This window comes from Oryctolagus cuniculus, chromosome 10 (assembly GCF_964237555.1).
Source record: "Oryctolagus cuniculus chromosome 10, mOryCun1.1, whole genome shotgun sequence".
Lineage (NCBI taxonomy): Eukaryota > Metazoa > Chordata > Mammalia > Lagomorpha > Leporidae > Oryctolagus > Oryctolagus cuniculus.
This window is the reverse complement of record NC_091441.1, coordinates 98,096,434-98,115,148: the sequence shown is the minus strand read 5'-3', so window position 1 is coordinate 98,115,148 and position 18,715 is coordinate 98,096,434. Positions and strand designations below refer to the sequence as shown.

Here is an 18,715-nt window from a genome sequence, read left to right as displayed (position 1 = left end):
TGACCACCTTCAAATTTAAGATTTCTGGGGTATCAAAGACATATTTCCTCATTTCTACTGCATTTCAATAAATTCTAAAACTGTACTGTTCAGTGCAATAGTCAACACATGTGACTAATTTCACTAACAGTAATTAAAATTAAATAAAAAGTTCAAATGCACTAGCTACATTTCAGGTACTTCAAAGTCACATATGGCTTAGAAGCTACTGTACTGTGGTCAGCACTGTGGCATAGGTTAAACCTCTGCCTGCAGTGTCCACATCTCCTCTAGGCACCAGTTTGAATCCCAGCTCCTCCACTTCCAATCCAGCTTTCTGCTGATACACTTTGAAGGCAGTGGAGGATGGCCTGAGTGCTTGGGCCCCTGCACCTACATGGGAGACTTGAAAGAAACTCTTGGCTCCCAGGTTTGGCCTGGCCCAACCCTGGCTGTTGCAGCCATTTGGGGAGTGAACCAGCAGATAGAAATAGCTCTCTTTCTCTCTCACACTCTACTTTTCAAATAAAGAAACCTTAAAAGATCCAGTGAGAGCATTTTCTCTCCTATGAAGTCTTCTCTGCAAACTATCATGTCTCAGGAAAAGAAGACAACTCCCTTCTTTTATCCTAACACTGGTAACACTGAAAAGAAATTACAGGCTGACATGTCTGCCTTAACCAAACCAGAAAGGTTTGTAAAGATTTCCTTGCTCACTTGCTACCTCCCTCCTTCCCTCTTTCCCTTCCTTCCTTCCCTCTTTCCCTTCCTTCCTTCCCTCTTTCCCTTCCTTCCTTCCTTCCCTCTTTCCTTCCTTCTTCCTTTCCTCCCTCCTCCCATCCCCCCTCCCTCCCTCCTTCCTTCCTTCCTTCCTCAGCCTCTTTGCATCTCTAAAATTTGAACACAGTACTTGGCCCATAAAAGGCACTCAACAACGTTTACCAAGTTAGGAGCAGGCACTGAGACACAATGGGTGAAGCTACCACTTGCAACACTGGCATCCCAAATCAATACTTTGTAAGGAAGCATGTATTGTAAATGATACTGTCAACGTATGTTATAAATGACACCATTATTTTCTCTTGGACTGTTGTTCGTGTTATATATCTTAAGGAGTACTATTAATGACTCACATTTCAATAGTGCCTTGTTCAATAGCTACCTGTTGGACAGAACTGTCTGAGAGTCACAATATTATTTATCAGCTTAATTCTCTCAATTCTCTCTTGATGAGCTAGATTTAGCTGTCTTCCCACATTTAGCCCCTTTGCAACCTACGAAATCATTTGCCCTTCCTGAGTTTGGATGTCCCTATTTCTTTATTAATTTCCTGGTTTATATTGTTTTCTCTGGATACTCTAACATTGTACAATACACATATAGTTAAAAATTTAGAAAAAGTGTTGTATGCTCTATGTATATGTAATTTTCCATTTCTATTCAGCAATAATGGAGGCCACTCCTAGGTCTAGACTTCCTTTGTACCTCAACATTCAACCCTCTAGGCTTGACCCCTAAATTCCCATGCAGACACTCAGTAAGCTTCATCACTTCTATCTAATCTGTTCTATTCTGACACATCTAGCAACAGAAATGCCCTCAGCAATAAAAACCAGGGATGCTATATCCCAAAACACGTTAAAGTGTTTCTCTGTCAATAAAATATTCAATGAATGAAAATTTTAAGAACTTTACCTTGAGGGCCTCAAACGTAAGCAGGACATCATTAGTCTGTTTCAGGTCAATATAGAACATCATCAATTCTCGTGATCCAAGTTGCATGAATATGGGAAGTAACTGAAATGAAAACCAAAACCAAGCCTCAAATTTTGACTTGATTTTTACTTATTTCCTATTCCCTTATGACAAAGGAGGATTAAAAAAATGAAACATCTCACCCCTTCTCCCCTTCTACCTTATGAAGAACAACATATAAACCCATTCTGGTCAAACAGATCTTAGCAGAAGTGATCTGCATGATACTTTACCAGTTTGAAGCAAAGACTTTTCTGTGTAGAGTAAGAACATATTAATGTATAAAATTTACTAGATATAAAGTAGTCCTGAAGTGAGAACAGCACTCTTCCCAATTAGCTTACCTCCTGATACTCTCCTAGAGGGGTCAAATACTGAAGAATGAGGCGCTGCTCAATAGCAGGAGTCATAGGATAAAGGGTGTAATTGGTCCCAATCACCCAGGGGGACATTTCTGACCAGCTGCTATTAGACAGCTCAACAAACACGCGATCTGGATCCGAAGAGGAGAACCCCAACTTCTGCTTGGCTTTCCTAAAGTTCTCTCTATCACCCTGTTTTGCTGACTTGTTTTTCTTCAGTCCTCCTTCCTCAGGTTTGGTTACTGAATTCACTCTACTACTGGTCTTGTGGCTTGAATCAAGATGAAAGGAGATCTCCACGTCTCCAGAAGCTTCCTCTTGTTCTCCATCCACTGCATCTCCCGTCATGTCACCATAGTCCATATCCACAGCTTCCTCATCCAGAGGCAGAAGGGGCTCAGAAGAGAGCTTCCGTGGGCTGGGACGTTTGCTTTCTAGCCGCGAAGCCACTTCCTGAAGCTGTAGCTCCCTCAACCTTCGAAGCACTATAGCCACCTATCAGCAGATACAGAATAAAAGGAGTTATTTCTCACGAATCTTCACATAAGTGACTCAATAATAATTCTTATTTCCACTTAAGGAGAAGTGGATACTCATGCATTAGTCCAGTGTCTAGTATTAGATTTGATAAATATACTGACTTGGGTTCTATAATTTGGTGAAATAAACAGCAGCCTCAAAGTTCTGCTCCCATAAAATCTTACAGAAAATCTAAACTAGGGCCAGCGCCATGGTTCACTTGGTTAATCCTCTGCCTGCAGTGCCGACATCCCATATGGGCACTGGGTTCTAGTCCCGTTTGCTCCTCTTCTAGTCCAGCTCTCTGCTGTGGCCCGGGAGGGCAGTGGAGGATGGCCCAAGTGCTTGGGTCCCTGCACCCACATGGGAGACCAGGAAGAGGCTCCAGGCTCCTGGCTCCTGGCTTCAGACTGGCGCAGCGCCGGCGGTAGCGGCCATTTGGGGGAGTGAACCAATGGAAGGAAGACCTTTCTCTCTGTCTCTCTCTGTCTATAACTCTACGTTTCAAAAAAAAAAAAAAAACCACAAAAAAAAAAAACTAAACCCGAAGATGTATATGCAAAACACATCATCCACAAATCCACCTATCTCAAATGATCTCTTTGGGTCAAGTAGGGCTGGACCATCACATCTGAGGAGGCAGAAACTAGATACAGTCATGCTTTTTAAAAAGTTTCTTTGAAAACCGAACATGAGGGTTTCTCAAACTTTTAGCTACTGTACGTTGTATTCTGTTTAACATTGTCATCTAAAATGTACATAATTACAAAATCTATTTTTCAGGTTCACTTTTTTTCTCTCTTAAGTAATTACTTTTTGGGTCAACCCTAAAAGCTGGTATCATGCTTAGTTTTAAAAAAGAGAGGTGGCCGGCGCCGCGGCTTACTAGGCTAATCCTCCGCCTTGCGGCGCTGGCACACAGGGTTCTAGTCCCGGTCGGGGCGCCGGATTCTGTCCCGGTTGCCCCTCCTCCAGGCCAGCTCTCTGCTGTGGCCAGGGAAGTGCAGTGGAGGATGGCCCAAGTCCCTGGGCCCTGCACCCCATGGGAGACCAGGATAAGTACCTGGCTCCTGCCATCGGATCAGCGCGGTGTGCCTGCCGCAGCGGCCATTGGAGGGTGAACCAACGGCAAAAGGAAGACCTTTGTCACTCTCTCTCACTGTCCACTCTGCCTGTCAAAAAAAAAAAAAAAAGAGAGAGAGAGAGAGAGAGGTATGTCTTCAATTTTTGAACTAGTTTAAGAACAAATTAGAGGGGCTGGCATTGTGGCAAAGCAGGTTAAAGCCCTGGCCTGAAGCGTCGGCATCCCATATGGGCGCCGGTTCTAGTCCTGGCTGTTCCTCTTCTGATCCAGCTCTCTGCTATGCCTGGGAAAGCAGTAGAAGATGGCCCAAGTCCTGCGTGGGAGACCCAGAGGAGGCTCCTGGCTCCTGACTTCAGGTCAGCGCAGCTCCGGCCGTTGCAGCCATCTGGGGAGTGAACCAGCGGATGAAGACCTCTCTCTCTGTCTCTACCTCTCTCTGTAACTCTTTCAAATAAATTTTTTAAAAAATCTTAAAAAAAATTAGAATGGAAAATGAACAGAAAGGCAAGCAGATGGTTATGTAGTCAAGTTTAGTAAAATGCTCACAATCAATTTAGCTGGTATATAAACAACTGTTCACTGCAAAATTAAACTTCGCTGTGAGAGTATTTCAAACATTTGTAAGGTAAGTTTAGGGACCAGTGCCATGGTGTAGTGGGTGAGCTGCCACCTGCAGTGGCTGACATCCCATATGAGCACCGGCTGAAGTCCCGGCTGCTCCACTTCTGATCCAGCTCTTTGCTTCCTGGGAAAGCAGTACAAGACAGCCCAAGTGCTTGGGCCCCTGCACTCATGTGGGAGATCTGGAAGAAGCTCCTGGCTCCTGGTTTTGGATCGGCACAGCTCCGGCCACTGCAGCCATCTGGGAAGTAAACCAGCAGATGGAAGACCTCTTTCTCTGTCCCTGCCTGTTTGTAACTCTGCCTTTCAAATATATAAATAAATCCTTAAAAAGAGCTAAGTTTATTTGCAAAATATTTTGAAATCATATATACATGGAGTCTTCAAAAAGTTCATGGAAAACATCTATTATATAAAAACTATGCATGGGTTTAAGTTTTTTGTTTGTTTGGTTTGGTTTTTGTTTTTAGATTTTACTTATTTGAAAGGCAGAGTTATAGAAAGAGGTAGAGCCAGAGAGAGAGGTCTTCCATTCCACTGGTTCACTCCCCAAATGATCACAACAGCCAGAGCTGAGCTGATCCGAAAAGCCAGGAGCCAGGAGCCTCCTCCAGGTCTCCCACACACGTGAAGGGGCCCAAGACTTGGGCCACCTTCTAACGCTTTCCCAGGTCATAGCAGAGAGCTGGATCAGAAGAGTATCAGCCGGGACTTGAACCAGAGCCCATATGGGATGCCGGCGCCACAGACTGGGGCTTTAACCCACTGTGCCACAGCGCCAGGCCCTAAGTTTTTTTTTTTTAAATGAGAAAAAGTTCTCTCTTTTTGAAAATATTTATTCAAGAGCACCTCCTAACAGTCCAGAAGAATATGTCCTCAGTGGCTGATCAGCCTCTGGGGTCCATCTGACAGAGATAAAGAGTGGAGCACTCCCATTCATTGGTTCACTTCCCGAAAGTCCACAATGGCTGGGACTGGGCCAGGGTTGAAGCCAGGAACTCAATAAAGCTCTCCCACATGGATGGCAGAAACTTAATTACTTGAACCATTACCAGTGTCTCCCAAGGTTTATGTTAGCAGTAAGCTAGAGTCAGGAGCCAGAGCAATGCATCAAACCCAGGTACTCCAATATGGAATGCTGGATTCTTAACTGCTAGGCTCCACACCAACTGTCTTTTAATTCCACTTTCCAGGAATTTTTAAGTGCTCTTGTTTATCAAAAAATTTCATAGCACAAATGCTGAAGAGGATAATATTCTTCATTTTATATAAAATGTCATGATCCTTCAGCCAACATTATGGAGCAACAGGTAAAGCCGCCACCTGCAATGCAACCACCCCATATTGGAGCACCTATTTTGAGCCCCAGCTGCTCTACTTACAATCCAGATTCCTGCTAATGTGCCTGGAAAGGCAGTCAAAGATGGCACAAGAACGTAGGTCCCTGGCCCCGATGTGGGAGACCCAGATGGAGTTCCTGGATCCTGGCTTCAGCTCTGCCCAGACCTGGCAGTTGCAGCCATTTGAGGAGTGGAAAGGTATCTATCTTTGTCTGTCTGTCTCTCTCTCTTCCCCCTTACCCCTGCCTTTCAAATAAATAAGTAAATCTTAAAAATTAAAAAATTCTTGAAAAGATAAAAAAATAGCTATTTTCATGTTTTAGAAGTAAAACAAACTCTTATAGCAAATATTCTTGAAATACAGAAGCTATAAGTTATATTCGAGTACAAGGTAGTAAAACAGAATCTACAACTTCAGATTCAAGTAGCAAGAAAGAACTCATGCATACACTCTCATATTATAGAAAAATTCGTTCTAAGGTGGTCCTTACCAATTGTGAATTTTCATCCCTGTAGTTGGCAGCAATGTCTTGATTTTCCATAGCACCTCCTAACAGTCCAGTAGAATATGTCCTCAATGGCTGATCAGCCTCTCGGGCCCATTTGAAAAGATTCTCAACAATTCCTTCCTATAGTAAAGGAAATTAATAGTACAATTCTGAAAAAGCTCATTTTCATAATTAAAGACATAAACAAAAATTTCAATCTTGCGGGAAAAAAATGTTAATAATTTTAATGCTGTTCCTAAGAGTAAAAAATGCCGTTAAGAGTCAACAGTACGTGACTTATTTAAATAAAATATCTGCATCTGTGCAACAGAATTCAAGTTAGTCAATAAAACGCAAGTTAACAATCAACTATTCCCCAGAATATTTTAGACATTAACTCCCAAAAGGTTCCATGATGAATGAGGGAGCAACTAAAAGTATCCTTTAAGTTTACAATACAATACATAAGTAACATACTTATGCTGAGAAGTCCTCCATCAAAGAAATATTCAACTGCATATATCCCAAACTTTTTCATTAGCTCTTATTATAAAATACAATAAAACAAACATGCACGGTCCACAGAGAATGAAAATAAACTATGTCGACCACCCAGCTTAAGGAATACAAACCTCCCACGTGCCTCTCCCTATACCACACTTTTTCCTTCTCCCAAGGAGTTAATTACTACTAAATTCTAACAATTTTGTTAAATTCTTAAAGTTTTATATACTTTTAACTGTGTAAATTGTGGCATTATATGTATTTTTTCTCCAACTTGTTTCTTTTTACTTGTTTTATTTGAGAAACAGACAAAGAGAAACTGAGCTCCCACAACTTACTGATAGACACTGTGAATGCCAACAAAGGCCAGGGTGGCTAAAGCCAGGAGTCCAGAAACTCAATAAAGGTCTTCCACGTTGGTGGCAGGAACTCAATTACTTGAACCATCATCACTGCCCCCAGGGTCAACATTAGCAGGAAGCTGGACTCAAGAGCCACAGCTGAGAATCAAACTCAGGGATGTGGGATACAACCACCTTAACCATTACGCCAAATGCCAATTCCTGCAACTTACTCATTCTATTCAATAGTATGTTTCTTGGATTCATCTGTATTGCTGCATATAGCACATTAAAACAGTACTCACAAAGGCTGCAGATATTAATTTACTTAATCCTATATGATTATCAACTTTTTATCACTGAGTATTTTTGTAGATGAGGAAAACTAGTCACAGTGAGGTTAAGTAACTAAAGTCATCAAGCTTATTAAGTGGCAGAGCTAGGATATGACCCCAGAAAGTATACCTCCAGATGCTAATTACCTCCACAATTTGCTGCTGCTTTTTGTTGGCTTGACCAACAATATCAGAAACTATTCTTATGCATGCCAAGTCCCTAGCATTGACACATAAGAACTGCTTAACTCACAAGGTATGCACACGTTCAACTTTATAAACTTTCCAAAGTCATCACAACAATTCAAATTCCTACCAAGTGAATAAAAGCTTTTTTTCCTACATCTTTGCCAACACTTGACCACTATCAGACTTTTTCTTTCTGGCAAACTAATGGGCATAAAAACAGTATTTCATTTTGACTTCCTTGTTCATTAGCGAGGTTCGGCATTTTTTCACGTATTTGTAGCTCCCTCAGGTCTTTGCTTTTCTGAAATACTCTTGCATTTGCCAGTGTGTTTCATTAAACACAAGTTCTTTATTTTTACATAATCATACTTAATATTTACTTTTCTATCTTCAGTTACTCCAGAGGTTGATAATCATTTTCCTACATATCATCAGGAATTTCAACCATTTAAAAAAATAATAGTCTGGGGGGTAGGCATGTGGCACAGCAGTTAAGTTACCACTTGGGACCCTGCATCCCCCTTCACAGTGCCTGGCTGAAGTCTCAGCTATTCTGCTTCCTAGCCAGCTTCCTAATGCACACCCTTGGAGGCAGACGATGGCTCAAGCACTTGTGTTCTAGTCACTCGTGGGGGAAACCTGAATTGAGTTTCAGCTCCTGGCTTCAGTGTGACCCAGCCCTTCTGTTACAAGCATTTGAAGAGAGAACCAGGGGATGGAAGACCTGTGTCTGTCTCTCTTTCAAGTGAAAACACAAAAATGAATAAAGTTGCTCCCACTTTTAAAAAATTAAAACTCTAAAGATCACATTTTGAGAAACTCTGTTGTAAAAAATTTACTGATATGGAATATATTAGCCACCTATTTCAAGTGTCTTTTATTGTTTCCTTTTTCAGGAATTTTAAAAAGTTAACTATCCTTTTTCACCTACATATTACCTAAATTTATAAATTTTTTATTTATTTTCAACTTACTTAAACAGTAGAGAGACAGACATAGATCTTCTATCTGCTACTTCACTCCACAAATGCCTGCAACAGCCAGGGCTGAGCTAGGTCCAAGCCATGAGCCTGGAACTCAATGCAGATCTCCCACAATGGGTGGCAAAGATCAAAGTATTTGAGCCACTACCTGCAAACTCCCAGATGGCACATTATTTCTAGGAAACTAGAGAGGAAACAAAGGAGCTGGGAATTCAATCAGGCATGCCAGTAAGGAGTGTAGGTGTTCCAAGCAGTATCTTAACCGCTGCACCAAACACCTAGTCCTATCTATCTATGGTTTTTGTTCTACTTTTTGCACTCCAGAATTATTTTTTTGATCAATGTATTTAGATTTACCAAAATAATCTGAAGACACTGTCTGCTATCTTCTGGCTTCTACTTCTACCACCACAGTAAAGGCTGCTATTTGATTATCTGCAGCAATCCTTTTTTTTTTTTTTTTTTTTTTTTTTTGACAAGTTACAGACAGTGAGAGGGAGAGACAGTGAGAAAGGTCTTCCTTCCGTTGGTTCACCCCCTAAATGGCCACTACGGCCGGCAACTGTGTCGATCTAGAGCCAGGAGCCAGGAGCCAGGCACCTCCTCCTAGTCTCCCACGCGGGTGCAGGGACCAAGCACTTGGGCCATCCTCCACTGCCCTCCCAGGCCACAGCAGAGAGCTGGAATGAAAGAGGAGCAACCGGGACTAGAATCCGGCGCCCATATGGGATTCCGGCAACCCAGGCAGAGGATTAGCCAAGTGAGCCACGGCGCCGGCCCTATCTGCAGCAATCTTTTTACTCTGATTGCTCTGAATTTTTTTGGTATTTCTCATCATGCTTCCTCTTTCTGAATGGTCATTTCTTTCATTAATTTGTAAAATCCTAGCCTTATCTCTAAGATCACCTTGCTCATCTCTTGTATTTTCTCTTCCTGAAACTACTTTTAGAAACACTATGAATTTCTAATTCTAGCCCATGTCTCAACTTCGTTCTTATTTTTAATCTTATTTCTAGAAAACCATTATTGATTATCCCATCAGATCCTCCAGTCCATTATATCTTCAGCTGTGTCTAAATATTATTGTAAACATTTTTTTTAATTCAGTAACTGTAATTTTCATATCTAGCAGTTCCCTGGTTCATTTCCCAAATGGCTATTTTTCTTTTCAGAGTGTCTTGGATCTGACTCCTTATTTTATATCCAATAGTATTTTGTTTTGTTTTTTTGTTTGTTTGTTTTTTACAGGCAGAGTGGACAGTGAAAGAGAGAGAGACAGGAGACAGAGAGAAAGGTCTTCCTTTGCCGTTGGTTCACCCTCCAGTGGCCGCCACGCTGCAGCCAGCACACCGCGCCCATCCGAAGCCAGGAGCCAGATGCTTCTCCTGGTCTCCCATGGGGTGCAGGGCCCAAGGACTTGGGCCATCCTCCACTGCACTCCCGGGCCATAGCAGAGAGCTGGGCTGGAAGAGGGGCAACTGGGACAGAATCCGGCGTCCCGACCAGGACTAGAACCTGGTGTGCTGGCGCCGCTAGGTGGAGGATTAGCCTATTGAGGCGCAGCGCCGGCCTCCAATAATTTTTAAACTATTTTTAAGTAAAAAAAAAAAAAAAAATTCAGTGAGATTAAATACCTTCACAGTGTTATATAACCATTACAGTATCTATTTTTCAGAACTTCTTCATTATCGCCTACAGAAACTCTGTACACTCCCCTACTTTCAATAAAGGATAGGACAACTGGAGGACTTAAGTAACACACAAACCAATCACACCATGGATGTCCCAGTTTTTTGAGGAGTCAGGATTTCAGTTCCAACTCCTCAAAGTTTTTTTTGTTGTTTTTTTTCCTATATTCAATGTTACTATTTAGATTTTACAGTTTTTCATTTTTAGCACCTAGGGACTTACTTTTCTAAGAGTTTAATATTATAGTTATCCAAGAATTTATGTTTGTACAAGGTTTTATTTTATTTATTTTTTTTTTTTTTTTGGTGACAGGCAGAGTTAGACAGTGAGAGATACAGAGAGAAAGGTCTTCCTTTGCTGTTCGTTCATCCCCCAAATGGCCGCTATGGCAGGCATGCTGCGCTGATCTGAAGCCAGGAGCCAGGTGCTTCCTCCTGGTCTCCCATGCGGGTGCAAGACACAAGGACTTAGGCCATTCTCCACTGCCTTCCTGGGCTACAGCAGAGAGCTACAATGGAAGAGGAGCAACCAGGACAGAATCCGGCGCCCCAACCGGGACTAGAACCCGGGGTGCCAGCACCGCAGGCAGAGGATTGGCCTAGTGAGCCTCGGCGCCGGCCAAAAGAGAAGAATTCTTAAACTGCTCTGGTTAGTTATCTTGACAGACCTAGGTCTCCTTCTTTCCTAAAACCATTTCTTATTTTCTGTCTGCTTCCTACCACATGGGACGCTATGAGTATTCAAGGAAATGATAGAAGTGAAACGCTTGGTTCAGGGCTGGCACTCAGTAAACAGTCATCAACTTAACTGACACCAAAGACATTCTAAGGGGATTTTAACTCTCCAGAGAATAAATTCAAGGAAATTCTGACTTGAGAATTACACTTTGAGATTTCGTTCTATCCTCCCATCCCCAATAATTTAAGACCTCAAAAAGAAAAATGTTAAGGAAACACTCTTAAAGAGTAAGTCTCTAAACATACTGACTTGACGGGATTATCAGTGTACATAAGAAGCCCATTACACAGACATTAAAGTGAGATGTTTAGGATAATGAAGAAACTACACAGCCAATTTTAAATAAAAATAAAATGTAAAGCTTATTTAACTATTTCTAAAAGGAAAAGCAATTTTGGAGCCGGTGCTGTGGCACAGCGAGTAGAGTCCCAGCCTGTGGCACTGACATCCCATACGGGCACCAGTTTGAGTCCCGGCTGCTCCTCTTCTGATCCAGCTCCCTACCGATGTGCCTGGAATAGCACTGGAGGACAGCCCAAGTGCTTGGGCCCCTGCACCCTCATGGGAGACCTGGAAGAAGTTCCTAACTCCTGGCTTGAGATCGTCCCAGCTCTGGTCGTCGCAGTCATTTGGGGAGTGAACCAACAGATTGAAGACCAATGGATGGATCTCTATATTTCTCTTGCTCTCTAACTTTGCCTTTCAAATAATTAAATAAATCTTTAAAAAAAAAAAAAAAAAGCTTTGGCTGGCACTGCGGCTCACTTGGCTACTCCTCTGCCTGTAGCGCCGGTACCCCAGGTTCTAGTCCCGGTCGGGGCACCAGATTCTTTCCCGGTTGCCCCTCTTCCAGTCCAGCTCTCTGCTATGGCTCGGGAAGGCAGTGGAGGATGGCCCAAGTGCTTGGGCCCTGCACTGGGGCGAAGTGGTTAAGGCACCTGCAGCCCCAACAGCCCACATGGGCACCAGTTTGAATCCAGGATGCTCCTCTTCCAATCCAGCTCCCTGCTAACGTGCCTGGGAAAGCAGCAGAGGATAGTCCCAGCCCTTGGGGCCCCTGCACCCACATGGGAGACCCAGAAGAAGCTCCTGGTTCCTACTTTGGATCCGCCCAGCTCCAGCAGTCACAACCATTTGGGGAGTGAATCAGCAGAGCGAAGATCTCTCTATCTCTGCCTCTGCCTCTCCCTCTCTACAACTCTTTCAAGTAAGATAAATAAATCTTTAAAAAAAAAAAAAAAGCAATTTTTAAAAAGTGACTAAATTGTAAATTAGTAAACTGCTAAGTACTTCTAAAATAAAAAAAAAGAGGCAAATTTTAAAATTATAAAATGTGGGGCCAGTGCTGGGGTGTGGCAGGTAAAGCCGCCGCCTACAGTGCCAACATCCCATATAGGCACCGGTTTAAGTCCCAGCCGCTCCACTTCTGACCCAGCTCTCTGCTATGGCCTGGGAAAGCAGTAGAAGATGGCCCATAGTCCTTGGGCCCCTGCACCTGCGTGAGAGACCCGGAAGAAGCTCCTGGCTTTGGATCGGCGCAGCTCTGACCATTGCAGCCAACTGGAGAGTGAACCAGTGGATGACGGAAGACCTATCTCTCTGCCTCTCCCTCTCTCTGTGTAACTCTTTCAAATAAATAAATAATCTTTTTAAAAAATTATAGAATGAACTGCACAAGTAAAAGTAAACTTTCTAAAAACTTCTTTTTCATAGATATATGAACTAGGTTACAACGTTTAAAGAAAACATAAAATGTGCTACTGTGGTTCACAAAACTAGAGAAACATCTCTCTAAACTATGAGATGTTTGGGGCTGGCGCTGTGCATAGTAGATAAAGCCACTGCCTACAGTGCCAGCATCCTATACAGGCACTGGTTTGAGTCCCAGCTGCTTCACTTTGAATCCAATTTCCTGCTAATGCGCCTTGGAAAGCAAGAGCAGATGGCCCAAGTCCTTGGCTTCGGATCAGCCCAGCAGTGGCCAATGCAGCCATTTGGAGAGCACCAGCGGATTCACACACTCTCCCTCCCCCTCTCTCCCTCTCACTCTCGCTCCAACTCTGCCTTTCAAATAAATAAAATCTTAATAAATAGAGAGAGATGGTTGAAATATCAGCAGCCAATCTCTCTAGAAAAAAATGGTATCTGACTCATTCATTAAAAGCTAAATATTTTTAATAGAAATACTGACTCAAACATAAAAACATTTGCATAAGAGATTTCAGAAGGATAAAGATCATATAATCCAATGGTAACATAAAACGTCAAAGAGGTTTGTAACCTGTTCTCTAGTACACTGGATTCAAGGCAATTTTATTTAGGAGCTGGCTCCTAAGAGAAATTATTAATTCAACCATTAATTAAGAAACAAGAAAGCTATTCTTGCAGAAAACATTATTATGGGGCCGGTGTTCTGGCGTAGTGGGTAGAGCCGCAGCCTGCAGCGCCAGCATCCCATATGGGCACCGGCTCGAGTCTCAGATGCTCCACTTCTGATCCAGCTCTCAGCTATAGCCTGGGAAAGAAGCAAAAGATGGTCCAAGTCCTTGGGCCCCTATACCTGCATGGGAAGACCGGGAGGAAGCCCCAAGCTTCTGGCTTCGGACTGGCGCAGCACCAGCTGTTGCAAACAACTAGGGAGTGAACCAGCAAATGCAAGACCTTTCTCTCTCTGCCTCTCTTTCTCTCTCTGTGTGTAACTCTTTCAAATAAATAAATCTTTAAAAAAAAAAAAAAAAAAGTTAAATGAAGACTATATCCAGATCTTCCATTTGGTTCATACATTTAACTCTAATAAGCCCTCCAGATTAATAACAGAAGATTAAGTTTTTTAATATCCTCACAATTAAAACAAGCTATGTGCCATAACATATTCAAAGCTAAGAAATAAAACGTTTGTTTCTTCTAAAATTAGAGCAACTGGGGGCCAGCACTGTGGTGCAGTGGGTTAATGCCCTGGCCTGAAGTGCCGGTATCCCATATGGGTGCCAGTTCAAGAGCCGGCTGTTCTTCCGATCCTTGGGTCCCTGCACCCACGTGGGAGACCCAGAAGAAGCTCCTGGCTCCTGGCTTCAGATCGGCGCAGCTCTGGCCACTGCAGCCAGTTGGGGAGTGAACCATTGGATGGAAGACTTCTCTATCTCTCTCTGCCTCTCCTTCTCTGTGTAGCTCTTTCAAATAAATAAATAAATCTTAAAAAAAAAAAAAAAGAGCAACTAAGTTTTGACATTTGAAGGATACATACATAGCCCCCTCTCCATTTTCTTGTCTTCAAGAAAATTATTTTTAATTGAAATATCAGTATACTGCTACCCCCAAACACATACATGAATGTAAGCTCCCATCTTGCTAACAAAATATTCCTAGAACCTAGCACAAAACATGTGAGCACTGGTTCAAGTCCCAGCTGCTCCACTTCCAATCTAGCTCCCTACTAATGTGCCTGGGAAAGCAACAAAAGATGACCCACGTGCTTGGGCCCCTACACCCAAATGGAAGACCCAGATGAAGCTCTTGGCTCCTAGCCTCAGCCTGGCCCAGCCCCAGTCTTCTGGGGAGAAGAATCAGCAGATGGAAGATGTCTGTCTCTTCGTCTCTCTAACTTTGTGTCTTCAAATAAAATAAATCTTTTAAGTTTTTTTTTTTTTTTTTTTTTTTTTTTTAATTTGAAAGATAGAGTTACGGAGAGAGGTGAAGCCATAGAAATAGAGGTCTTCCAACCACTGATTCACTCCCTAAAAGGCCACAATGGCCAGAACTAAGCTGATCCGAAGCCAGAAGCCAGGAGCCAGGAGTCTCCTCCTGGTCTCCCACGCAGGTGCAGGGGCCCATGGACTTGGGCCATCTTCTACTCCTTTCCCAGGCCATAGCTGAGAGCTGGATTGGAAGTGGAGCAGCCGGGACACAAACCGGGGCCCATATGGGATGCCAGCACTGAAGACGAGGGAATTAACCCGTTGCGCCATAGCACTAGCCCAATAAAATAAAACTTTAAACAAAAGTTGATCACCAGAAAAAAAAAATCACTCATCATCAAGGCTAAGTGTTTGAATGAGATCATAAACCCACTCTGAAACATCTAATCATGGGGCAGGTGTTTGGCACAGTGGTTGAGCTGCCCCACAGGACACTAGCATCCCATATCACAGTGCCTGGGATCAAGTTTCAGCTCTGCTTCCAATTCCAGCTTCCTGCTAATACACACCCTGGGAGGCACCCAGTGATGGCTCAAGTATCTGAGTCCCTGCCACCTATGCGAAGACCTGGATTCAGTTCCAAACTTCTGCCTTTGGCCTGGGCTAGTCTCAGCTGTTGCAGGCAGGTAAAGAGCAAACCAGAGGATGAGAAGAGCTCTCTGTCTCTTTCTGCCTTTCAAAGAAAACAAAACATTTAAGCATTTAATTAAAAAGAAAACGCAAAAATTATATGATTTTAAAATTTTTAAAAAATACATAGTACACAAATAGTAAATACTCATTCATTAAAATAGCTATTTAATGTTTTTTTATTATGGCTTGTACAGATTTCCTAAAATTTCTATAACATTATTTGAATAAGAAAAATCCATAGGCTGGAGTTGTGGTCAGCAGGTTATGTTGCCACTGCCTGTGACACCAGCATTCCACATCAGAGCACTGGTTCAAATCCCCACCAGCTGCTCCACTTCCAACTGACTTCCCTGTTAATGTGCATGGAAGGCAGCAGTGGATGGCCCAAGTGCTTAGACTCCTGCCACCTCTGTGAGACCTAGACAGAGTTCAGCTAGCTTCAGCTTTGCCCAGTCCCAGCCATTGCAGCCATCTAGGAGTGAACCAACAGACTGAAGATAACCTTCCCCCCTCAACTGCCATTTAAGAAAATAAACACATTTTAAAGAAAAAACCCTTTGGGCTGGTACTTTGGCACAGTATGCTAAGCTTCCACCTGTGATACTAGCATCCCACATGGAGCTGGTTCGTGTCCCAGCAGGCCCTCTTCCAATCCAGCTCTCTGCTAATGGCCGCAGTGGAAGATGGCCCAAGTGCTTGGGCCCCTGCACCTGCATGGGAGACCCGGAAGCAGCTTCTGGCTCCTGGCTTCGGACGGGCCTAGCTCCAGCCATTGCGGCCCTTTGGGGAGTGGACCAGCAGATGGGAACACCTCTCTCTCTGACTCTCCCTCTCTGTTTGTAATTCTGCCTCTTAAATAAATAAGAAAAAACCTTAATTATTTTAACACCAAAGACAAATCAAACAGATCACTATTCGATTAAAAATAAAATGATGACATTTCTTTTTAATAAGTACCTTTTCCTGAAATACAACAGCAGTTTCTAGCCCTGGCATGATGTCCAGCAGGAGTCTGCAAGCTGCAGTGTTTAAAGGTGGTTCTCGGCTTGTCATCACATATGCATTTACCAGCTACAAAGAAAAAAAACATACTTTTCATCTGAAATGCAATCCAGTCAAATTAAGGAAGTCTAATAAATCTTTAACAAACTAATATTTCCATCATTTTCTTAAAGGCACCTAACAATCACAAAGTAAACCTTTTATTATTATAAATAGTTATGATCCATGATGAAATCATAAAGAATTTCTTCAGAAGCTTTAAATCCCCTACAAAACTCAGCCACCACAGAAATTAAAGCTCAATGGGTATCACAAAGAAATCACCCCTAACTCTTTATACTTTAAAAAGATTTATTTTATTTATTTAAAAAGTAGAAGTAGAAAAAGAGGAAGACACATAGAGAGAGGTCTTCTGTCCACTGGTTCATTCCCCAAATGGCTGCATCAGTCAGAAATGGGCCAGTTCAAAGCTAGGAGCCAGGAGCTTCTTCCAGGTCTTCCGTATGGGTGCAGGGCCCCAAGCACTTGGGCCACATCCTCCGCTGCTTTTCCCAAATTAGCAGGGAACTGGGTTGGAAGTGGAGCAGCTGGGACTCAAAATAGGCACCCATATGGAATGACAGTGTTGAAGGCAGCAGCTTTACCAGTACACCGCAATGCTGGCCCCTACACTTTTTCAGAAGTATAAAACAAAGCAAGACAAGCCTCAGTTCTTGACAATAGTTAATAAAAACTTGAATTCTATAATAAACAATATATATGTATGTTAAGTAAAGTTTTCTTTTGGCACTCATCTAAAATTTACTAAATCTCTACTACTAACTGATGCTATGGTGCTAAGTATACAACGGTAGGGACGAGGCTGTGGCGTAGTGCATTAAAGCCTCAGCCTACAGCGCTGGCATCCCATATGGGCGCCAGTTTGAGTCCCAGCTGCTCCTCTTCGGATTCAGCTCTGCTATGGCCTGGGAAAGCAGTGGAAGATGGCCTAAATCCTGGCTCTTAGACTCGGATAAGCTCAGCTCTGGCCATTTCGGTCATTTGGGGAATGAACCAGCGGACTGAAGACTTCTCTCTCTGGCTATACCTCTCTCTGTAACTCCCTCAAAAAAATAAATCTTTAAAAAAAAAAAAAAGTATACAACGGTAAAAAATTACAGTCTTACCATCAAAGACTTATTAGAATCCAAGACAGATGACTGTCAGGAAGACAGATAGCACCATCGGCATTCTACACAAGCAATCCTAAGTAAGAAACCACCCACCGTAGAGAACTCAGTGAATGCTGGAGAGAAAAGGGATTCTAAGACAGAACATAAGGAAGAAGAAGGGCATTGCCTAAAGAAGAGTGAGAGGAGACCAACAGAGAAAAACTGACGTTGGAGAACAAAAGCCAGACAGATTAAATTTTTATGTCAAACTAAGGAATTTAAATTTATCCTAATGGCAGCAAGAAACCATTAGTAAATAGTAAGGAAGAGGTACCATGATCATGTTTTATAGTTTAGAAAATTTCTGTACTATAAAGAATGGATGAAAGGAGGATAAAACAGGAAGAAACCAGTTATGAGGCTATTGTAGTAACCAAGTGAGAAATGGCAGTGGTTAAATTAAGGTCTGACAGCAAGGATAGAAAGGAAGTAGATGGATTTGTGAAGTTTAAGGATGAGGGAACAACAGACCTATAAATACACTGAATAAGAGAGGTTGCAGTAAAGGAAGCCTTCTACCTGGATAGCTCATTACTGAGCTAGAGAACAAGAGAATCAGACTGTGCAGCCAATGGTTAGACATAGTAGGATTTAAGAGACCTGTGGGCTACATCTAGGTGGCATTATCTAGAAGACAGCTGAAAGCAGTCTGAAGCTGAAGAGAGACACTGGTTACACAAAAATTGGGAGTCACTAATATTCCAGACCATAATAAAGCTTAATACTGAGCCTTCATCATATGCCGGGCTCTATGCCACACCCTTTCCATCCCCAATTTCACTTAAGGATTTCAAAAATGTTTTGAGTGAGTACTATCATCTCCACTCTATAGATCAGGAAAATAAGGCTTGGGGAATATAAAGCTTGAAGAGGCCCAAAGATCAAATTGTCAATGAACAATGGAGCTAGATTTAAACCTGAAACACAGAACCCAAAACCACAAAACCCCTTCTCTCAAGCACCATGGTGTTCTGTCTCCAAAAAATCTAACATATGCAATTTTGGGGGCAATTACTATGTTCAGGAGTTGTGAGTGAAGCAGACCCACACACACATTCTCACTTGCTCATTCTTTAGTACGCACACTCACTCACTCACTCTTCACAACAGCTTTGAGTTAACAAGGAAGCACCCTTCTATTCCTCCACATTCCAAAACGTACAGTGTCAGTGTGGAATCACACCATATACATCGCTTTTATTTTTCCTTTCAAGAACTCAACAGGACTCTTACATTCTCAAACTCAA

General features: G+C 42.6%; 1 protein-coding gene and 1 long non-coding RNA gene across 7 annotated transcripts in view; one reads left to right on the top strand and one right to left on the bottom strand.

Moving 5' to 3' along the window:
- Window positions 1-18,715, bottom strand: part of DCAF1 (DDB1 and CUL4 associated factor 1) — an 88,606-nt gene that overhangs the window by 40,837 nt on the left and 29,054 nt on the right. For all 6 annotated transcript variants that reach the window (XM_008260723.4, XM_051852378.2, XM_070050759.1 and 3 more), the window contains 4 exons: window positions 16,213-16,326; window positions 6,152-6,289; window positions 2,079-2,591; window positions 1,675-1,776 (listed from right to left, as the gene is read on the bottom strand). In XM_008260723.4, coding sequence (XP_008258945.1) covers window positions 1,675-1,776; window positions 2,079-2,591; window positions 6,152-6,289; window positions 16,213-16,326 — 867 coding nt within the window. The remainder of the gene's footprint in view (window positions 1-1,674; window positions 1,777-2,078; window positions 2,592-6,151; window positions 6,290-16,212; window positions 16,327-18,715) is intronic.
- LOC127492440 (uncharacterized) overlaps window positions 4,730-18,715 on the top strand; it is a 34,816-nt gene continuing 20,830 nt past the window's right edge. The window contains exon 1 of the long non-coding RNA XR_011379524.1: window positions 4,730-5,858. This is a non-coding gene — a long non-coding RNA (uncharacterized lncRNA). The remainder of the gene's footprint in view (window positions 5,859-18,715) is intronic.